We start from the raw sequence: 23,611 nt of genomic DNA on the forward strand, positions 1-23,611 counted from the left end.
CTTCACTGACTTGACAGTTGAACTTGAGCGAGACAACAAATGGGTAATCAAACAAGCTCCTTAAACTCAGATGTCTATGTGTCATTGGACTCTTCTAGTCGCACTTCCAGCCCTTTGAACATAAAAGATTTTTTGATAAGGTACAGAAAATACCTACCACTCGTTGTTTCTACCTACGGGATAAAAAAGAAAGTGCGGTCCAAGGCTTCTTTCGGTGAAGGTCATTCACTCTGTGTTCATTTCCAAAAGGAGAGTGATGTTGTGCTGGCTGTATCTAAGGAAGGGGCCAAGTATTTCGTTCCCGTTAGATCGACCTTTATGTGTAGTCCGATATATGACAATCCTCGCAAGAAAGGGACTGTTTTTGAAGGCGTTCAGGAACTTCTGCAACACTCACCTTTACCCCAAATAGTATACACAACTCAGGGCTACCTTAGTCCAAGTGGTGAAGAAACATCGTCTGTTGAAGAAGGCCAGATTCTTGCAATTAAGGGCACAGAGATTCTGAATGGACAAAATACATTGTGGTGCATAGATATTCACTCATATGAGCAAAAAAATCTCGAAATGTCATGTACTGCTTCCTTCTCAACGGATACCTCTTTGTTGAGATTGGTATTAGCAAGTGTTATCGATCATTTGACACTACCAATTGATGTTGTTTTTTCTGCACCTGACAGTCATGGCTCATCATGTGTAGGATTTCCTGAATCACTCATTTGTACCTTAACAAATAAATTTGAGACACAATCCATCATTACTTCACCATATTCTGCTAACCCTAGCTCTAACCCTCCAAAGAATGTGGTTGAAATTCTCAGTGATGCACCAATTCAAGTTTGTGTCCTATCTCTATCAAAAGATGAAGAACGAGTGCTTAAAGAAATGACACGAAATCTTCTGACCACTTTCTCCCCGAACCTTGTTGCAGAAGTTGTTGGTCACATTACTACTCCAATTGATACTAAAATCCAAACAGCACTGTTTCAGTGTCTGGAGCAAGATTATTACTGGAGCAAGGAATTTGTTAGTAAGGAGCTAGTAGCTACACTAACAACACCAAGTCACAATCAGGCACAAGTTCCCTCACGTAATAAGATACTGCCAACTAACTTTTATGAAAAAGAAGAGGAAGAAGATGCAGAAATTTCTGAAGACACTTACGAAGAAGTAGGAACATTTAATCAACAAGTAATTCAAGCAGCATTGCCTTCAACAATACCTTCATTACCCATATTGCCTACACCTAAACACAATTTGTCACCTTCAATGATGCAAAGACATAGCATTGATACAGCAAGTCTTGCTAGTCAGCTAAGGAAGCAGGATTCTAACAAAACTGACAATGGTATCATACAAAATGATTATAATTTATTTTGATTTTTGATTCATTGTATCTTTTAGAAATATCAAATGATACAAGAGAAAGAAACAAGGAAATACTTGATAATTATTCTGTGACGGAAGTAATTACAAAATATTAATAGATATTATTATACTTCTAATGCAGGTTTTGAAACTATTAGAAGACATGAATTTAGGCCAGTACAAGAAAAAATTTGAAGAAGAACAAATCACTGGATCATTACTCCTAGAAATTGATGATGACATTCTTCAAAATGAACTAGGTGTGACAAGCAAGCTTCATCGTTTAAAGATTACACGAATCATTGAAGGTCGTCAAACATTATTTAAGTAGACTAAAAAGTAAACTAGATTACTAGTACTCTTACTGTTGAGTAATAATATTTAATTTTAATAACCAAGAAATTAATTTCTGTTTCTGTTGACTCACAAAACACAAATTTATCACATTATTTGTTTTGGTAGCTTTAATAGTTCTAGCATACCTAGTTTTAACTTCTCTGAAATATCATCTCTGGAAAGTACCTATATTATTAATAGTACTAATAACTGGGCAGGCACTATTGAATATTACTTGTGGTTCAAGGTAATACTTTTCCAGCTTTAAAAGTGTGTGTGCCTGCAATTTTAGCATTCTCTCATTGTGTGATGCAAGATATTGGTAGAACGTGTCATCAAACAACTGTTGCACTGGGATTATTTCCAAAACATCAGATGTTGAACCACTGTGTCCATAGCCTTGGTGTTGCTTCAGATCAGATATGTGATTGTTCACTTCCAATAACAACTATAGATAAGATAAACATACGTGTAACATAATAGCCATTCATAAGACTGTGACAGTGTATACAATATCCCAGTCACAAATAAAAAACACTTACATCACAAATTATAGTAGGACATCCTACATATCCCTTGCAAACAATGAACTGTTCTGGTGACACAGGAGATGAAGTTATAGGTTTAATTAGAGCTACCTATGAAGCTATATTCACAGTAGATACAGTTTATGATGCATACTTCATGAAAAACACTATGTAATAGATACAAAAGAGCAGCAGAAAATCGAGTCAGTAGACTGTACAAACGACAAACAAAGGATCCTCCATGTGACATCAACTAGTTATTTTATGTGTATGGATGTATAAGACAAAATTAATAATTTAGAATACAGTATCAAATGCTAGTCCATTCACTTCATGTACACACATAGATGTACCTTAAGAGCACATACACACTGAGTGAGAAACTGTTGCTTAGTGTGACATTCTTCATTTCCAGGAGGATGTGATCCAAATGGAAGTGATGAAACATCACCAATGACTAACTGCACACCCTCAGGACATTCGGACTGAACAGCTGCAACTATACTACAAGTGCAGTTCTACATAATATTTATTTTAAAGTACTAACATTTAGCATACCTGTTCACTGTATCATTGCTAACTATATTTAAACCTTGTACTGAGCCTAAAATCTGAAATGTATCCCACTGAACGAAGCGTGCTAACATTGGTGACGGGTGAAGGGAGCGAACTTCAGATCTGACAACACCCCATCCCTTTTTGTCACAGATAATAACAATAAAAAGCAGTAATCTAACTTGAATTGAATGACTGCACTTTGTCCAATAAACATACTGTCCATAACCACTAGGACCACCCCACAGATCAACAAATGACAAACACTGCTCACTAGCTACTGTTATCTAATACTCAATTTACAAATGACAAGCAACATTGTCAAAATACCTGACTGACAACTCCAGTAAGAGAATCCAGTGCAGCCAAATTAAGAGCCTCTGCATTTAAATAAAAAGGAGGATTTGATGCAAGAAGTGCATGGCAAGGAATGGATTTTGACACAATGTGCGCAAAGTCAGCCATATTGCTAGATTGAATTATCTGAAAATAGAAACAAAAAGGTGGTCATGCCAGCACAATAAACAACTAATGTTACTTCAGCTTTGTCAATAATACCAGTGAGTTTTCTTAAAGATTCATTGGAGCAGAACTTACTATTTGTCACCTGTTGTACATTTACTAGTAAAAACCTCAAAAGTACATGTATACATGTATATAAACCTTTTCCACCCTTTTGCCATCCAGTGTATGAAGATTTTGCTTATCAAATGATTTCTGTATGTGTCTAGACTAGTTAGACAACAAAATTTAATATTGAATAAGAATCCATCTCACTTTCAACCAGAAGACGTCATCTGGTTCAACAGCAATTGCAGACAAAGATTGTTCTTTGTCAATGCTGCCAATACCTTCATCTTCATGCCCAGTACCGGTGTAGCCCAAGCAATGAATCACAAGTTTACCAGCATCAGATAATCCTAGCAAACCAGTGAAAAACAATACAATGACATTTCAACGAAGCTCTATACTATGCATGTATCACTATAGCATACAGATTCTGGGTGACATTTAGAATTTAAATAAACTCATGTAGCTTTATAAGTCAACATAATCATGATTGTTTAATATGCAAACTATAAACACACTGGATTACTTTAAACGAGTGTCATTTATCACCCAACTAATGCTGTGTTTACACTACAGAAGTGGGCCAAACCGTGCTGAACCAGGCTGAGCTGGCCCTCCTGTACTAACCATGCTGGCCTGGTTTGGCCCAGCTCACTTCAGCTCAGTTTGGTTACTGTTTACACTATCAAATGAAACCATGCTGGCCAACTTTAAACAGGGCTGGCTCAGTTAAAGAAGCTAGTGTAAACACAGCATAAGCAATTTATAAACAGTTTATCAATACAAGTACATGTTTTGTACTACGTAGCTAGATTTCCTACATTCAGTACATAGGTCCACCAGATTCATCCATTATAATGCACTGTAATACAGCCCTATTAAGGACATTCATAGTATAGTGCGTGGGTGCATCAAAGGCACCACCTGTGCTGCATACAATGTACACATATCTCACACAGCACACTCACGTGATACAGTACAGTTTGAGGTACAAATGCAGCTATGACCAATTCCAACTAGGTAGACCAACTTTAAAGACTTTCCAAAAGCAGATAATCTCCTTTGCTTCATTCTCTTTAGGCTATTTTTTAATTTGGTTTAAGACTGATGTTTTTGATGCACCCATGGACTATGACCATCAACTAGCTAAAGCACAGTTCCCCCGTGCTGTTGGGAGATACAGCACTTAAGGTGTGGTCTCGTGCTTTATTTCCTATACAGCAAAAACTGTTCTAAGTGTAATTTAACTAATACATATAAAATATCCATTATATGGAAGTTGGTTTGTGTCATGCATTCATTTAAGGTAGTTACTTGAACGTGTGTACCACATGTCCACAACACATGTACAATGTGTGTACACAACACATGTACAAGGTGTGTACACAACATATGTAAACACCATACAACATGTGAAGGAATAAGGCATTATTTATGTAGGTTAAAGGCCTCAGAGTTGGAATTTGACACTAAAAAGAGGTCATAAAAGACTTGGGTTGAAAAGATCCAACCCAAAGTAGAGCTAATACAGTGAACACTACAGGGAGCACTATAAAAGCAATTACAAGTATACATCTTTCCAAAAAACATTGTTCAGAATCAGTGCACATGTGGCATTAGTGCCGCATTACTGTAAACATTAAGTAATTGTGGCATTAAAAAGGTTGAAGCAGAATAGGATACTTTAGACAGTGACATCATCAACTTTTTTATTGCGTGGCCAGAGAAGATTATCCTCAAGGTTAAATAAGTATATAGCGGTTTCAGTTGAGTTTGACCACTGACCCAACCTTATAACTTCTCTATACTATAATTTATGCTAGCAGCTTGAAACTTGGTATAGTTTCAAAACAGGTTCTTACGAAAATCTGTACCAATTTTGGAGTCTCTAGGTACTCTGAAAGGTTCTCAAAAGGTTCTCCGGCCAACATGAAAGGGAGATTTCATGATGTGTAGCTTTGTGAATATCATTTGCATCTCAATAAAATATGTCAATAATCATGTTTTTATTATTTATAAATCAAACAAAGCAAAAAGAACACTCCAAGCCAACATATAATTGAATTAGAAAACTTTGCACTCCCGAAAGAAGTCTCCTTTAGTCTGCTGTACCTCTCTAAGCCTTATTTATTTTTCATCACTAGTGCTGCTCAAAACCTCTGTTAAAATTTTACATATCTCAATTCTTTCTTCAGGTAGTAGCAAGCACAACGACCCTTCATGTCAATTGTAGGGTTAGCAGCAACCAAAAAAGGATCGAGAATAAAGTCAATAAACAAGTTACAAATTTTATTTGCATGTGTGTGGGGGTACATGTGACGTTTTGATGATGAAAACATTTGGTCAAACTCAACTCGAACCAACTACATGTATATCTATTAACCTTGAGGATAATCTTCACTTGGCCAAATAATGAAAAGTTATTGATCTTGTCAACATATAGTTCTCTTAAAGTATCCTATTCTACTTCACCCTGCTCTTTATACTATAATCAATATTTTATACAAAAATAGTGGTGCTCTAAGCTCTTAACTTCCTAACACATGTATATATACATACATGTGCATGTATGTTAGGAAGTAAAGAGCATCATAGACAACATTCAATAAGATCAAATCATTTCAAAGTTTCCAAAAACAGCAACCACTTCCACATGACACATTGCTATACACATGTATTGGTTCCTGATGTTTACAAAGCCTGTGAAAGATTGGAGGCTAGGGCTAGGCAAATTATGCTTCAATTTCCGCCTATTATGCTTTTAGGCACTGCCCCAAATTCCATCCTATTATGCTTTGAAATAAATCCAATTATGCTCATTTTATGCTCATGCTTTATGCTTTAATCAAGTATCGATTATCAAGTTACATGTATGTGTCTGTTATAATTGTAATAAATAATGCCAGAATCTGGAAATGTTTCCAAAGACTTTAAGTCACTGGAAAATAGAATAGCCTAAGTTATTGTACTAGTGCTTGTACCACCATCTGCCATATTAAACTGCAATTTCATGTGGTCAGGGGTATATGGACAAAAATTGTGACCCATTATGCTCCAATTATAATCATAATCACTTGCCCTATTATGCTCCAAATTATATGCTAGCATAATTTGCCTAGCCCTATTGGAGGCTCTTGAAATTAGAAGGGCAATAAAATCTGACAAAGGTAAGTTTAAAAAGAGCCTTAAAGTGCCATATACCAGTACTGTATAGGGGTTTTATTTTGTTGGTATAAAATTTCGCAAATTTGTTGAGATTTGCCATTTATTGGCATAAATTTTGCCTTCTGCAGCCATTTTTCCTAGTGTGCCACATATCTTTTGTAGGATTTAATTTTGCAAATTTATTTCCAGTGAAATATAACCCCTATACTGTAATTACTTCGTTGGGCAATCTCAAATACAACTTTACTGTTGCACATAATTTTTGTTCTCATTTTTAGTACTTTGAAAAATTCATAAAAATCCAATCATGATCAAAATCAGCTCTAACTTTCTATATAAAAATGTAATAAAAATGGAAAAAATTTTCAGAGACATTTTAGATGAAATTTTTGCACAGGGTTTAGGTCTGATTTTTTTTAGCAAATTTACACAATCTTGATCAGATTTAACTTCAACTTTCTACACAAAAGAAGTACTGTACATGTACATGTACATGATTATGTATCAGAAAAAAATTATAAAAATTAAAAAACTCAAAAAGCCATTCTTTATAAAAATCAGCAGAAATTTGTGAACTACAGTACAGCAACTATAAAACTAGATTTATATAAAATGCATGACAAATCGATACTACACATGTAAAAAATAAAATACTACAGAAATAAAATACACGATATTATATTTAATAGCCATGTACCTGTTGTACTAACTGAATAATTTTCTCCAGAGAGTTTAATAGATTGTACAGTATCAGCCCATGGTCGCTGAATTGCTGTCATTCGAGATATAAATGATCCAGTTGTTCGTCTATCACGAACAGCATCAGACAGCGATACCACTGGAAGAGATACAGCATGAAGGCCATGAACACCATCCTAACAATTGATTCCACACATGTGACAAAAATGTATGTACACTCATAATACTCACTAAATGTAGAGATGGTAAGATTCCCTTATCACGTGGTAACTTTTTTAGCTTACATCTTTCGATAAATTTTTCACAGCATATATCTTTAACCTAAACATTAAATGATTTTATGGTAAACAATGAGTTTAATAGAAACCATGACAATTGTTTCACAACAATAGCATGATACTAGTAATTATTACACTTTATATCCTACTGATGACGCACATCAAAGGTACCACGTGCACTATAATCCAGCAAGATCACAGCAGTGATCTAAGCCACCCACAACAGTGACCTAACCCACCCACAACGATGTTATAAGCCACCCACAATTTAATCAAAGATTGTTATTATTTTGATTAAAAAACAGTCATATTAATTCTTTATATTCTTAATGGACTGGTGCAGGATAGTACCGATTACACGAAGACGGCTGCAAAAATTTCATCATTGCCGGAAAACCTCTGAGGATTACCGATTACACGAAGAGGGCTGTAAAAAATTTCATTGATTGGAAAACCTCTTATAAAATTTGTCATTCCAAGGAGCCATGCCTTGATGTTGTATAGTGAACTGTTTGCTTTCTCGTTTGGATCAGATCCGGCTTTGAATGGGTGTACAATTACAGTGTATCCATCTCGTGTTTTGTCCTCTAATGCCACTTCCGTCTCTTCTTCTAGCTCTGGCACTGTTTCCATCTCTTTTTCAGGCACAGTTTTGATGTCTTTATCATCTGATATCTTGCTTCTTCTCAATCTCTTGCTCACCAGCTCCTTCAGCCTTTATTATTCAATATCAGCACGTGGTAAAATCTGCGCATGCATTTGCGCAGAGCCTTTGATGTGTGTCATCATGACATAAGTAATATATAACATGGCTAGTCTAATTTACAGTCACCCACTCAGGCACACACGCCCTCGGGATCAGTGACTGTAAATTAGATACATCACCCCTAGCCATGTTATAAGTATTACTTATACATTTTTATTTTCCAACTGTAGAAAATATTACCAGAAATTTACAAGAACATTATGTATTAGTTATTACACCCTACTAAAAGGCTTTATCTGATACCATATAGCGGGTAATTTTAGAGAGGATTAAATTTGGCGTTTTGATAGCCATTTGCCATAATAAAAACCCGCCATTTTGAGCCATTATACGCATGCTTAATGGCACATGGCAACAAAATTGCCAAATTAAAAATCTGCCAATCACCAAAATTTAGCAATTCGCCAAACTTTAGCCCCTTCAAAAGTACCCGCTATACTGTATATATAGGAAAACTATATTCATATTTCCCAAGGGCGTAGCCTGAGGGAATCATGAACATAGTTTGGTTTATATATCGGACAGAGCTGACAGTAGGGTGTAATAACTGGTTTATTCAGAAGCCATACAGAACAAAGGTCACCAAGCATGGTTGATAGTTGGTATTCAATGAATATGTATTAGTTATTACACCCTACTGGAGGCTTTATCTGATATATGGTATACACAAAAACTACGAAAACTATATTCATAATTCCTGAGGGCATAGCCCCAGGGAATTATAAATATAGTTTGAGTGTATATATCAGATAAAGCAGACAGTAGGGTGTCATAACTGGTTTATTCAGAAGCCTGATACCAAACAATGGCACTAAGCATGGTTGATAGTGGATATTCAATGAATATCATTGAATATCCACTATAAACCATGCCCCCGTACCTTTGATCTGTATGGCTTCTATAGAATAACATTGTATATCTGCTACCACAGGGAACCTCCAGACCTTACCTCCACAGGTAATTTTGCTCAAAGGAATTGAGCATAAAGAGGTTTAAATGATTAAGAAATGAATGAAGTAGTTAGTTTAAAAGTCAATTAAAGCTGTGGGAGTATGACTGCAGGACACTCAGCAGTTTACTCTATTAAAAAATGAACTGTTTGCCTTCAAGAAGGATTAATTTGCTATATGACTAAGACACACTCATCACAGTGCTTGCATTAAGATCCTATTTGGTAATCTTATCAAATTAAGGCTCGCCACCAATTTATTTGCGGCTGCATTATTTGTGGTAATAAAAAAGCTAAATTAAATACCATGTAAACCCATAATGGTGATTAAGCTATTACGATTAATCAAAGTTAACTCGAGCATATACAGGTTAAGACCAAGAGGCAAGGTAGCTCAGAATAATGTTCTCTGCTCCAAGATCTTGAGCTCAATAATGGTGTCTGCTTCTGCACCAATGATTGTCCCTCATGCTACAGTGCCAACAGCGGTGGTGGAGACTGCTATTCTATCCCTACTACAATGGCAAGTGTAGTATCTAGTCCTGGAGTCAGAACCAGTGGTTCCGGAGCAGTGAGTATACCGAGTAGGTCCAAAGCAGGTACTTCTGGAGCAAGCAGTTCTTGCTGAGGTGGCTCTAGCACAGTTGGCTCCAAGCCAGGCGGTGACTCAGGACCTTCGTCAGGTTTCCCTGATTTGTTGATGAGAGATCTGGCTACCCTCATATAGAGGGCTATTACCTTGCTGCTAAGCACTGTAGGTCATCCTCCAGTGCTTTCTGTAGTCAGTGCAGGTGGTGTGGGCCTCTTGCTACCCCTAATTCCTACAACTACATCACTGCCAAAAACATAGCTGGGAAGAAAATAATGAAAGGGTGTTGAGATGAGTGGTGCGCAAAGCAAGCCAAAAAATTGAACACACCCCTTTTTGGCACTTGTATAGTGCACTAAAATAGCATTATTGCGTATTTTAAAGCATCAAATTCTTACATTTTTAATTATGATTAATAAAAAACGAATGTTTTGTTTTTGCCTACTACTGATTTCTTGAACATTTGCTGCTGTGCAATGTATTGTAAACAATTACAAGGTGTTTAATTTTTATTACTAGGTGGTAGGTAATAATACAAACAATAAAATATCATTGTCAACAAAAATTCATGGGGGGCCCAGGCACCTGTAGGCTCCCCTCAGATATGCCCCAGCTACCACCTGCTAGGGGTGAGTTAGTTCTTAGTACAATACATCCTCTATTATCCAAACACCGGTTATCCAAACCCTCCTTTATCCGAATGCATGGCTGTCTCTAACGTGCATGCTCAGACTTGTTAATTAATTAAAAACCGGTTAAAGTGGCTACTGCAGCATGAGTTTAACCAAGTGGAAGACCATTAAAGAGAAACCTGAAGCGCTCTGCCAGTTAGAGAAAGGAAAGTGATGCACATTTATTCTTTGAAAAGTATAGGATAGGTTGGTTTACTGTGTTATGTGCTGTATTTCACTTATCCAGACTATTCAGCTATCCGAACATCTTTCCAAAGAAGTGCACCAAGGTGTTCGGATAATAGAGGATGCACTGTAACAGATTTACTGGGGTGGGAGTTCTGGGCTTCTTCGCTCTCTGGGACCTAATTCGCAGACCCTAGTATGTTCTTAGGGCTCCCACAGCTCACTTTTTCTGGCCCTTCAGGGTCATCTGCCTTCCACGGGCTTCCTTCACCCTCTTGGATACACCCTCTGAGTCCCACCCTCCAAGGCCATAGGCAAGAGTCCTGCCCTCCGTGGGCCTGGGTAAGGTGCCTTCTTCTTGGGGTGAAAGGCGACTCCTGTGTCTCACAATTTAGGGAAATGGGCTTTATAGCACTTTCCTTGGTAGGTGGAGCTGGTAGGCCCTCCAGTTCATTGAATCTTGTCGCTCCGCTTCCTGGAGTCCTTCCCCCACTGGAAGGACCAAGGACTGTACCTCTTTCACCTTCTACGGGTATGGCGACTACTTCTCTTCCTCCATCTGGAGAAACAGGGACTATTCCTGGACCGGAGCTGTGTGCCACACCTATCCCAAAACCCTCCCCAGCTTGGCTGGCCAAATTGTTGGGGATGGCCTACCATTCTACCAATCTTCCCTTGGTACTGGCTTAAGCCTTGCTTCCCATTCCAGGCAGAGCAGTAAAGATGAGTTTGAGGGGTCAATTCATTAATTTTAAAGAAACGCAGTCAGCTCAGGGAGCTGGGGGCAGCGGTATCCTCCTCATCCTGGATGAGGGACTTGTATGTCCCCTTGACTTGGGTGTACTACTACCTCTCCTTTGTAGCAGTGCTGTGACCGGAGAGGAGCTCCTGGCCTGCAGCCAGATCATTATTCAGCTAGCACGGTCCGACTGAGGAGCAGTCTAGCTCGCTTACGACTGTACATCATTGTAGGTTCTGGCAGCCTGTGGCTGCTGGGACCTCCCTCAGTTGGTCGGAGATCAATCCATCCTTACTCTCCACGACGGTACTGGGTTCACCAAGAGGTTACACTGCCTTTTGTGTTTATTGTGGGATCACGGGAAAGCCCTCACGAGCCTCATGCAGAGTGCAAAATTACTAGCGGACACCAGCCAATTTCCGGGCATTTCCTGATAGTGACTAGAACAAAAAGCACGTGAACGGCCATAACAGCCGGACACTCTAGTTTACTTTAATCTAATTAGTCTTTGGTCTGTTATACTCTTGGCTATGAAAAGAGCAATCTCTTCATCTTCATCATCGGATTCAGATGCTAAAAAAAGACGTGTTACCTATGATACTTTTACAAAATGGAAACAAGGTTATGATTGTGAGCTGCAGACACTTGCCTGGTTAAATTGTCATTCGCAGTTTGACAGTTGGAAGAGAGTGATGACTAAACTTAGCTGCAGTATCTGTTCTAAGTATCAAGACAAGATAAAAGGGAGGAAAAACTTCAGTGAGAAGTAGATCAATGGAGCTGAATCGCTTCGTACTTCCAACCTCAATAACCACGCCCATACTGATCAACACAAACATGCCATGTCTCTTTTAAAGAAGGAGCAAGCTCAGATCCAAGGATTGAGTCTTGCATCTCATGCTCCCATAGCAAAAGCTCTTGAAGCACTTCCAGAAGAAGACAAAACAAGACTGAGAAACAAATTTGAGATAGCTTATTTCATTGCCACCGAGAAACTTTCATTTAAGAAATATCCCAAGTTGTGTGAGCTTGAGACCAAACATGGAATTGACATTGGAACAACATATACTAATGAAGTAGCTAGAAGAACCTATGTTCATTACATTGGAGAAGCAAAACGTCATGAGCTCACAGATACCCTTGGTAAAGCAGATTTCTTTTCCTTTTTGCTAAATGGGTCTACGGATAAGGGTAATTGTGACAATGAGCTAGTGCTAATTGCGTGGTGTGATATTAATGGTAAAGATGAGCATATACACACAAAAATGAGTATCTTAAAAGTTTTTCAGCCTGATTCTGTGGTCTCTTAAAAGTAATAGGTTCTCTACAAAGTCTCAGTATTCAGGGCATTGATGATACTCACTGCTATAAATTGGTGGGGGTAGCAACAGATGGTGCATCAGCAAACATTGCAAGTGGTGGTCTTCAAGGAATTGTCGAAGAAAAACTGCCCTGGATTGTTTGGACATGATGTATTGCTCACAGAATCGAGTTAGCAATAAAAGATGCTTTAAAAGGCTCAGCATTTGATTTAATTGATGAAATGCTTCTGAGACTTTACTACTTGCACGAGAAATCTCCAAAGAAGTGTCGAGAACTCCATGATATTGTCAGTGATCTGAAACAGTGTCTTCAGTTCCAAGATGGTGGTGTTAAGCCTATTACAGCTAGTGGTTCAAGGTGGGTCAGTCAAAAGGTTGCAGCATTGAAACGCATTCTGTCTAAGTACGGTGCATATACTAACCACCTAGCAGCACTTTCTGAGGATGTTTCTGTTAAAAGCAGTGACTGCGCAAAGCTGAAAGGATATTATAATAAATGGACTGAAGGCAAATACCTGTATTGTGCTGTATTTGTAGATATTCTCATGCCTTGTTCGATACCGTATAGCTTGATATTTTTGTGGGTCAATATTTTCGTGGTTTGCTCCTAGTGGGGCAATTCGTGGTTCAATTTTCGTGGTTCAATTTTCGTGGTTGACAGTTTACATAGCCTATAAGGGGATGGCACTTCAATGATTTCGTGGGTTTAAATTTTGTGGGCAGCCCATAACCACGAAAATCACAAAATTTACATTCCATGAAAATTTCAATCTATACGGTATTTTCAAAGGTGACGCAAAGTGATGAGGTTGATATTTTGGGAGCTATCACTAGTCTTTTAAAAACAATCAAAGAAACTGACAAGCTGAGTTCTAAAACTCTGGAAGAATGGCCAACATTTGCTGCAACTACCAAAAATATTAGCTGTGAAGGAGAAGTTGAAGAGATGGTTTATCAGTGTCAAGAGTTGAAGAAATATCCTGAAGGATTAAGATACTTTCAAAATCATCATAAAGAGTACTGTACTTAGGTGATTGAAATCATTGAATGCATTCGTTCACGCATGGCATGGTCAGATCTTAAGCTAATGAGAGATATTGTTTTTGTGCTTAGAACTCAAGGGTGGGAGAAGGCAGTGGAGGAAAATGATTCGAAGGAAGCTATTACAAGATTGACTGAGAGATTTGCCACCCCTTTGGAAGCTACTGCAGCTGATGTTGGACAAATTGCATATGAGTTTCATGCTGTCTTTCACTATGCTATCGAATTTATTTCCCTCTCAACTCTCGATTATAAAGCAGTCTGGTGGGAAATTTTTCATTCCCCTAGTGCTGGTGAGTGGTGCAATATCTTAATACTAGTCAAGATTCTATTTTCCTTACCAGCATCAAATGGCAAGCTTGAAAGGGTTTTTTCTCAAGTTAATTCAGTCAAAAGTGAGAAAAGAACTCTACTCTTGAATGAAACTCTCAATGACCTACTTGTTTTGACATCTGATCAAACTCCATTAAATGAATACTCTTCAGACAATGCCATTGATTTATGGTGGAGTGATAAGTCAAGGAGGCCAAACCAGCGAAAGAGGAAGGCATACAAGAAGAAGAGATGCTCTCAACCATTACCAACAACTTCTAGCACTCCTACTAGAAGTACTGAGGAACTACCACATGTAGTTTTGTCATCTGAAAGTGAAAATGATGAAACAAATTCTGATACTTCAACATGCATTTTGGATGAATGGGACACTTGGATGAATGACTCATGATTAATTTCTTTCATGAAACAATGATATAAATAATTATTTTCATTATAATTATTTTGGACAATGATAAATAATAATTCATAATAGCAATAATATTACAAAGAATTAATACAATTAAATAATTTTTTGTATGTCCAACCATTTTTTTCTGATGGCCACTCAAAGTGACATTTGATAGGTCATCCTGTCTGACCACTTTTAAATTATTATTTTGCACTCTGCTCATGCCTAGTCAGTCTGATAGCAGGAGGACCTTGACCAGACTGAAGCCTCACTCACTACCAGGGGAATACTACCATCACTTCAATGCAGGCTCCTGCCCAGATTCTGCCAATAGCTGCAAATTCCTTCACGCCTGTAGCACTTACAGCAAGGCAGGCCACTCGGCCTCTGACAGTCTGACTGTAAAGGAAAGATCAAGTCTCCAGCCATGTAGGATCTTAGTCCAGTGCAGAGTCAAATAGTTACTCAACTTTGTTTCACTTTTGATTGTGATTTTGTTTGCAATTTTGGTTCAATGATAATTTGTAGTCCCCAATTTTCATTCTCCAGTTGCCCCTTGGCGGCTAAAGCAATATCTTTATACCAGTGACCTTAAAATCGCCGAGTCATTTTGCCCAAAGGAATCAAGCATAGCAGGCCACATCCACAATTTCTTACAGTCTACGAAGTGGGAGCAGTATGTAGCCAGCATGCACAACACATGTCTGGCTTAGTTTTATCACCAAGGTATGGCTAAAGGCTTCCATGTCAGGTTTGACCGTTCATACTCTCTTCAAGCAGCCAGGGGAACCTCCTTTCTGTCCTTCTGCCACCATGAGGAGGAGCTCAGACAAGCCACTGACCGATGGGTATTGCCAAAGAAAAAGGTTTATACTAGACCCATTGGTCTCATCTCAAAGGGTGGCCAATCCGGAAAAAAATTGCCTTTAAGTCACTGTGTCGTCTCCCAGCGGAGCAAGGGTATTGACACTGAGGCTGAGCTGTTCTGTCTCTCCTACTCATCAGTGGAAAAGTAGGAAGCCAGTGTGGGCCGGCAAAGCTAGGCTTAAATTTGCCTACCGCAAGGTCCTGGTTTACCCGGACGACCAGCCCTTGCTCAGCATGTCCTGGGAGGGCCATACTTTCTGTGATAGAGTGAGGCTACAGTCAGCCCCAAATGCTGTTTACTACAATGGCAGATGGTCTTTCATATGCCTTGGGGTTGCAAATTTGTTTCACTACCTCGACAATTTTTTTCTTCTGGTCAGAGGTTGGCTCTCTTGACTGCGCTTTGGCCTTATCTACAGCTGTCTTGCTCTGCCACAGACTTGGGCTTCCCATGGCGGCTTAGAAAGTCATAGGCCAAGCTACCTCACTCATATTCCTTGGCATTCATATCAACCCCATCTGGCAGGAGGTCAGACTCCCCAAAAAAAGCTGGCCTGGCTCTGTCGGGAGCTGTTGAGCGGGAGCAATAGATATACTGCTACTGAGAGGCAGTTCCAGTAACTTACAGGCCTCCTGAATGGTGAACCATGCCACCAAGGTCGTGAGGCCTTTTCCTCAGAAGCACGATCAATACGATGAAAGTTCTTCTGAGAAGGTCCGGCTCAATCACCAGTGTCGCATGGACATAGTGTGTTCCTGGCAGCGTGGAACAGGATTGGCTTCTATCACAGAGATCCCTTACTTGAAGTCTTACTTGGAATGCAATGCAAGGGAAGCCATTGTAGGACTCTCATTATCGGAAGCAAATTATAATGAAGCAATTGAAATACCTCATTGAAGATTCGGAAGTAAAGAAAGGATAGTAGCTAGACACATGGAGAGGTGCTTCTTGGATTGGAAGGTGCATCATCAGAGAACAAGCTAATCCCATTGAGAAGGCTGTATGATAAGGTTGAAGCCAATGTAAGGAGCTTGAAGTCATTAGGAGTAGAAGCAAAGGCCTATGATAGCATGTTATGTCCAGTTCTAGTAAGGAAATTGCCACCAGAGATTAGGCTAGCAATTACATGTAGTAAAAGGATATCAAGTGAAGAATGGAATTTAGATCATATGATGGAAGTGGATATTAGAGGAGTTGGAGGCAAGAGAGACAATGGAAGTGGGGTCACAGGAAGATGGTAGAAAGCCAAGGGAGAGCCATATATAAGTAGGAGCTACGCTTCTTGGTGGTCATAAAGATCGAGAGGTATCATGTTGCTACTGTAGGCAAAACAGGCATGAACCCAGATCATGTGCAAAGGTAAGAAAGGTGGAAGTCAGGAAGCAGATTTTATGCAGGACAGCGAGGTGCTTTATATGCTTATGACGTCGTCACATTAGCAATCAACATAGAAGTTCTAACAGGTGCACAAAGTGTAAGGAGAGACACCAATATCAGTATTTGTAACAACACCAAGCACGGGACAGGAACACAAGCTAAGGAGCTGAATCTGGGAGCAGAGGCCTTCAACCCAGAGCCGTCAGCTACACTATGTGTCACTTACACAGGCAAGGCCATACTACTTCAGACAGCTGAAGCCACAGTGCACAATCAAAGTCATCCCTAGCAAAAGGCAGTAGTACAGTTTATCTTAGACACAGTAAGTCAGAGATCGTATATAACAGATCGTCTTACAAAGAAGTTGGGTCTTCAGACTCTTTCAATGAAAACTATGACAGTCTTAACATTTGGTTCAAGGGATGAGTTCAGGGAGAAGCATGATATAGTCAAGGTAGCTGTAGTAAGCAAAGGTGGAGATGAGTTAGAGCTCAAATTACTGACTGCCATACAGTGTGTGCAACAGTACCCACACCTATGCCACTTGGACCTGGCTGACACAGGAAGAGGGACTCAAATAGAGCCAGATATATTGATAGGGTCTAATTTCTACTAGCTGGCACCTTGTGAGCGGAGAGACAATTAGAGGAGATACAGGACCAACAGCCATTAATACCAAGCTTGGATGGGTTCTTTCAGGGCCAGTGATGGGAAGACCAGGGCTAGATACAGCTACACTTGTAACACACATACTCAAAGTAGACACAACTACACAGCTTCGCCAACTTGATAGAAGCCTACAGAGGTTCTGGGATTTAGAGTCACTTGGGATTGTAGACAAGGAGGAACAGGTCTGAGTAGCTCACAGAGCATATTTCCATAAGGGAAGGCAGATAAGAAGTTGCACTGCCTTGAAAAGACCCTCTTGTGACAATTTCTTCCCATTATGAACTTAGCCTGAGATGATTGAGGAAGTTAGTTCAAAGGCTGAAACAAGACCTGGAGACATTTAAGGCATATGATGGTGTCATCAAGGAACAACTCAAAGCTGGAACTGTGGAAGTAGTTGACAAGCCTAATGAGCAGGATGGAGAGAGAGTACACTACCTCCCTCACCATGCTGTGATTCGCAAGGACAAGGATACAACAGAATACAATAGTCTATGATGCCTCTGCAAAAAATAGGCCCATCCTTAAATGACTGCCTTCATACTGGACACAAACGCATATTCTAAACCTACTCTTAATGTTCTGTATCTACAGGATTGCACTGACTGCAGACATAAAAAAGGCAATCCATAATATCTCAGTGGCAGCATCAGATAGATGTGTTATGTTTCCTGTGGATAATGTAGGAAAATGGAGCTGATAATGACATACAGATATCACATTTCACCCATGTAGTCTTTGGAGTGTCTTCAAGCCCCTTCCTTCTAAATACCGTAGGTCAGGATATATTTGCAGCTTCAATTATTCGCAGTCATAAAAAAGTTCAATTAAAAACCATGGAACATTGCTATGACAATAAGACCACGTGTTTAGTGTTCAGCTATTCATCTGTTCTTTAGCAGCTTTACTGGAGCCATTCACCAATAGCGACTCCTTCTCTATCTGTTAACTTCTTGTATGGACCTCTGCCTCAGAGTTCTTTCAGCCTCTTTGCTGCAAATTGTTGCTGGTCCACGTGGTGGTGATAATAAACCACACCCAAGTCAATAAACACTAACTAGAATGGGCAGAGAGTCCCAAGATGCGGCAAGACAGTAGTTCTGTAAAGAACCGGTAAAAGCAGCTCCAAAGAGACCAAGGCTTAGTAACACAAGAAGAACAATAGCTCAAGAACACTACAGCAAGGTGCTTTCCTTCAATATCATGCCGTTTTCAATTAAAATAACACCTCGGTTTCCAAGGTTTTTAATTGAAATTCTTTATGACCACAAATAATTGCAGCTGTGAATATATCCTGACCTACAGTACCACAATTCGGAAACATGTGGAAGGGTATTCCAAAGGATATCCACCAATGATAGCGAAGTTGGTTAATTCGTTTTATGTGGATGATATGGTTCGTGGGGCAGAGGGGGAAGAGGAAGCTTTGGAGCTGTACCAAAATTCAAAGGAGCTCATGAAGGATGGAGGTTTCAATTTTTGGAAGTTTCTTACTAATTCTCCTTACTATCATTTGTGGTTGAAAAGCACATTGAGGTAGCTAGAATGGGCTTTTCAACCACAGATGATAGGAGAACATTACGAAAGATTCACAAAAATAGTAAATAAAATAGCTAACCTCAAAGATCAATCTTTGAGCAACAAAATGAGTCTCTGTATATAGTCTGGTATGCCTTGAACGAAGAGTTACAGTCCCACAAAAACAAGAGTTGTACTGGTTTATGGCAAACAAGATCAAACTATGAAAAGTGGTGCACGTGATCGAGTTTCTAATCCTCCCCTCGTTACAATATCTATGTCTTAAGGTGGGTTTACAATATGACACTAGGCCAATGTAACGTCAAATTTTAATCAAAAGCATAGGTGATTTGACCTTTTCACGTATGCTTTACGCTGGAGTTGAACCAGATTCAACTCCAGCATCAACGTAACGTCAGAACAAGCGTCATATTATAAATCCGCCTTTAAGGTGGGTTCAGAATATTTGCCTTGCAACTGGAAGTGCCGTATAACGCAATGATAAACGCTACAATAAAGCAGATTTCTTTCTTGCATTTACCCATTGCGTTATTCAGCACTTCTCTCAATACTCTCAGTTGAAGTACTCGGTATCGAACCGAAATGGAAAAATCAGGTACCGCCCATCATTATAACAGCTAATTATCTATTCTTTAGTAGCTTTAGTGAGAGCCATCTAGTTTTCTATCCGCCATTTCTTGTATGGACCACTACCTTCGAGCTCTTTGCTGTAAATCTTTGCTGGTACACATGCTGCTAATAATTAACCACGCCCAAGATACGGCGAGGCAGAGTGAAGAGAGTAGCTCTGGTTGTAATCTCGGGGCCAGCCCCTTCCGTTAGGGGCTTGCCCGAGACTACTCTGGTTGAAACAACTCCAAAGAGACTAAGGATTAGTAATAGCATGAAGAACAACAGCCTAAGAACACTGCAACAGAGTCCTTTGCTATCAATATCGCGGCTTTTTCAATTAAAATTGCATCTGGTAACCATGGTAACTGCTGAGTGCAGGAAAAAAAAGCAACCAGAAATATATCCTGACCTGCGGTATAACTCTAACATTCTTCAACTTTCGTTACATGCATGATTCATTTTTTCATTATTCAAAAATACTTAATTCTAAAACATGTGAACACTTATTCGTTTGGGATACATGTAATAGAATGTCCTAAAATGCTCATTTTTGATATTCATCCATATTTTGATTGAAAGGAGGCAGAAAATTTAGCAGAAATTTTATGAAATAGTTCTATAAAAGGACAGCGACAAACAGGTTTTTGATTCTAATGAGCAATCATACATGTACCAATCAAGTACAAATCCATATCAGACCCTCTCTATTCCACTAGCAAAAACCAAGAGAGAGTTTTGATATTATTCCCATTCTAAAGCATTATACTGTAGTCTACCAGGAACAGTGAGTATCTTAATTTAAGTCAAAAAAGTCTCTCAATTACACCATGTTAGCATGACATAAAACAGTACAGCCTTCATAACTTCCAAGCTGTCAGGATACAGCTGCAGCAAAGGAGCAACTACACATGAGAACATCAGCACTTACATAAGGGATCAGGAATGTACATGTACATGTGTCATACATATTGAGTGAGGTAAGTATGGTCTCGTTAATATTGGTTTTATTATCACTGATTTTAATGTCACTGTCAATTACATGTACATGCATATACATGTACATGTATATGCCTCCTGCTTACTCCTCACAATTAGGAAAAGCAGCAAGAAACAATGTTCCTCTTCTCATTTGCAGGTAAAAAAGAGGACCTACAAAGAAGCTCAAATGGTGGTCGCTCAGTGGTTATCTTGCATTTCAGAAGGTTCTGAGTCACAATAACAAAAACCTACTCAATGGATACCATGGTGTAATCATAAGAAATTATCTTGCTTCATGTATCCAGATTCTAGAGGGACTTTAGGTTTTAAATGGCATCAGAAATTCTTATGTCATAGAATGGGAACATGGCCCACAATAAACTATTGGAAACAAAACTAAAAATAACCATAGTAAACCACAAGAAGCTAAATCAGCACACCATTGACACTACACTAGTATAATAGGATGTACATGTATGTGTTGTAAGTGCCACTTGTACAGTTGTCAGAGAGTGAATGAGGTTTACCTGGCTATTCTAATCAAGTTGTTAGGGCCTCAATATTACCAAAACAGTGAAAACGTTATTCTATTGTTAAATGAGTTTTCAACAGTTAAAATTGTTTCCTTGCTCATTCCCCGTAAATTCAATTGTCAGTCTTTTCAGTCATCAATTAGTTTCACCTTAATTTTCCTCCAACAATTATATACATGTACATGTACGTGTAAAAGTACATGTAATCACGCGAAGTTGCAAACTTGTAATGTCTGCTTTTTTCTCAGTCTGACAGTTGACTATATAGATTCATAATGACATGTAAATCTAGTTCCTATTTTCAGGCCAATTACACTCAGCATTGATGCTAGAATAAAACAAAACATACATGTACGTGCACCATGCTTACACCATAAAAAGTAGTCTAATCAGCAAACAAAACTTACCTCTTTAATTAGCTTCCTTTCTGAATTTTTCATACAAACATAAAGTCTTAAATTCTCTTCAATAGCATGAATCTAAAATAAAATCAAGCATACATTATATATATGCACAAATAGAATAAAATGCTTTGCACATTTACATGTACCTGTAGCTAAAAACATTTACCTGAATTTAATTCTACATGTACAAAGCATTACACAAATTCAGCTTAAACTAGTTCCACATACATTAACTTTTGCTCTATCAGCATAAAATCTCAAAAATTTTAAGTATCACAAATATTTCCAGCTATGGTATCCTTGTACTTCACAATACTTTAAGACTCAAAAATTATAATTTAAATAGACTGAACTGGGAATGAATCACTATCATTAGTAAGTGTGCAAGACTAGATATACTGTATGCTGCTAAAAAATTCTGATTACATGTCAATGTACATGTATATGTGCATTTTATGCCACATAAAAATTCCCACTATGGCATTAGTAAAAATAGTTAAAGTAACTTACTTGATATGTACTAAATTTCAAAGAACATTCCGCAAGTTGAGCCCAAAATGATTCAGGAATAGAGGCCATTGGAAAAAGACTGCGGTTAGAAAATGTAGCGTCTATAAAAATTAACAAAATTTAAACCTGAAGTTATTACAATATAATTCCATATACATGTAGATCAATTATGAATAATAAAACTTACTAAATCCTTGCTTCAATTTATTCAAATGAACATCAGTGATAACAGACCTGCCCTTAAATCCTACACAGACAATATACTGCTCTGAGTTTCCAGCCTTACTGCTGACTGGCTTGTAAACATTAACCTTAAAATAGAAATACAAAATAATGACTGCATCTGAGAATATGAATAACATCAATATCTTTCCTTTGGTAGTGTCTCATTTGAGCCCCTGTAGTCAATCATAAGAATAATTATTAAATGTGAGCAAGGTACAGTACTATTTTTCTCCAATAATTTTACCAAAAAAAACACAAGCATTGAGAGAAAAAATACATGCATGTTGTCTTATGTACCTAGGAATCATTTTTGAACCACAGGCATTTCTACTTGTACATGTAAATAACTATATGTACATGCATGTAGGTAGTACCAAAATACTAGTGTTGTTTTGGTATGAACATTTGTTTTGGTTATAGTTTTAGTTATAGTTCGAATGGTCACTTTTCTTGTAGTTTAGTATTAGTTTTGGTTTAATTCTTCAATCCTTTTTAGTTTTAGTTTTAGTTTTAGTTTGCAACTTGAATAATGTTTTAGTTCTAGTTTTAGTTTAGTTTCAGACTTTGATTTTCTTTTAGTTTTAGTTTAGTTTTAGTTTAGTTTTAGTTTTTCCCTATTAAAATATATTTAGTTTAGTTTTAGTATTGAAGAAAAGTTTTAGTTTTAGTAAAAATTTGAGTAAATATATCCCATAGCACTAGCCATTTTCTAAAATTACAAGCACAATGTGGTAACCATGGGTAAACCAGGTGCATATAACATATGCATGCATGACATGTAACTAACTAAAAGATATTTTGGTTTATAGCATGTAATTGTATTAGTTTTAGTTTTTTTGAAAACATCATTTGACTTTTAGTTATAGTTTTAGTTTAGTTCTTTTACTCTGTTTAACTTTTAGTTTTAGTTGTAGTTTTAGTTTAAACCTCCAACGACATTTAGTTTTAGTTTTAGTTTTAGTTTACTAAAAGTACTTTTAGTTTTAGTTATAGTAAACCAAAACAACACTACAAAATACTCCACCTCAAACTTGATGACAAATATTTTTCCATAAACAGCAAGTACACGCAGTATGCAGCCATAATAGTCAGCCTATCTTTATCATATGTACAGTACCAGGAGCCCATAAAAGAAAAAGGAAAGGGTAGGAGCGCGCAACACCCACGCATTTAATTAAAATCACTGTAGCCTGCATATCCTAATGAGTTTACTATTTTTAGAACAAGGTAAACCACACCTGTTTAATAAAATGGCTACCAGTGTGAAGGTTGCTCTGAAAAAGAAGCTGTTTACATCTCAAGACACTGTACCAGCAACAGATTTATTGAAAGAACTTAAAACGATAAGTATGCTACCCCAAAAATTCAGCTCCTTACAGTAAAGCCTTCTCTCAATCAAGTGCAAGTTGGT

General features: G+C 38.1%; 2 protein-coding genes across 4 annotated transcripts in view; one reads left to right on the forward strand and one right to left on the reverse strand.

The window, feature by feature from the left end:
• Window positions 1-1,805, forward strand: LOC109585561 (uncharacterized). Its single transcript, XM_020001702.1, has 3 exons — window positions 1-1,348; window positions 1,405-1,466; window positions 1,511-1,805. Exons 1-3 carry the CDS (start codon window positions 40-42, stop codon window positions 1,697-1,699), a joined length of 1,560 nt encoding a protein of 519 aa, XP_019857261.1. The 5' UTR covers window positions 1-39; the 3' UTR covers window positions 1,700-1,805.
• Window positions 1,749-23,611, reverse strand: part of LOC105313501 (cap-specific mRNA (nucleoside-2'-O-)-methyltransferase 2-like) — a 26,531-nt gene continuing 4,668 nt past the window's right edge. For all 3 annotated transcript variants that reach the window (XM_020001202.1, XM_020001245.1, XM_020001294.1), the window contains exons 3-18: window positions 22,163-22,286; window positions 21,976-22,076; window positions 21,469-21,540; window positions 7,452-7,541; window positions 7,219-7,396; window positions 3,564-3,706; window positions 3,450-3,518; window positions 3,325-3,393; window positions 3,117-3,269; window positions 2,969-3,073; window positions 2,790-2,926; window positions 2,585-2,735; window positions 2,386-2,484; window positions 2,247-2,342; window positions 1,940-2,152; window positions 1,749-1,890 (exon numbers count right to left, since the gene is read on the reverse strand). In XM_020001202.1, coding sequence (XP_019856761.1) covers window positions 1,810-1,890; window positions 1,940-2,152; window positions 2,247-2,342; window positions 2,386-2,484; window positions 2,585-2,735; window positions 2,790-2,926; window positions 2,969-3,073; window positions 3,117-3,269; window positions 3,325-3,393; window positions 3,450-3,518; window positions 3,564-3,706; window positions 7,219-7,396; window positions 7,452-7,541; window positions 21,469-21,540; window positions 21,976-22,076; window positions 22,163-22,286 — 1,881 coding nt within the window. In that variant the 3' untranslated portion in view covers window positions 1,749-1,809. The remainder of the gene's footprint in view (window positions 1,891-1,939; window positions 2,153-2,246; window positions 2,343-2,385; window positions 2,485-2,584; window positions 2,736-2,789; window positions 2,927-2,968; window positions 3,074-3,116; window positions 3,270-3,324; window positions 3,394-3,449; window positions 3,519-3,563; window positions 3,707-7,218; window positions 7,397-7,451; window positions 7,542-21,468; window positions 21,541-21,975; window positions 22,077-22,162; window positions 22,287-23,611) is intronic.

The sequence above is a fragment of the Amphimedon queenslandica genome, unplaced genomic scaffold (genome assembly GCF_000090795.2).
Source record: "Amphimedon queenslandica unplaced genomic scaffold, v1.1 AMPQUscaffold_13522, whole genome shotgun sequence".
Lineage (NCBI taxonomy): Eukaryota > Metazoa > Porifera > Demospongiae > Haplosclerida > Niphatidae > Amphimedon > Amphimedon queenslandica.

Bases quoted from the DNA above. Each gene is read 5' to 3' on its own strand.
- LOC109585561 (XM_020001702.1), top strand. From the start codon at position 40: ATGGGTAATCAAACAAGCTCCTTAAACTCAGATGTCTATGTGTCATTG. The intron at 1,349-1,404 runs GTATCATACAAA...TGTATCTTTTAG, and splicing joins TTCTAACAAAACTGACAATG to AAATATCAAATGATACAAGA. The intron at 1,467-1,510 runs GTAATTACAAAA...CTTCTAATGCAG, and splicing joins ATAATTATTCTGTGACGGAA to GTTTTGAAACTATTAGAAGA.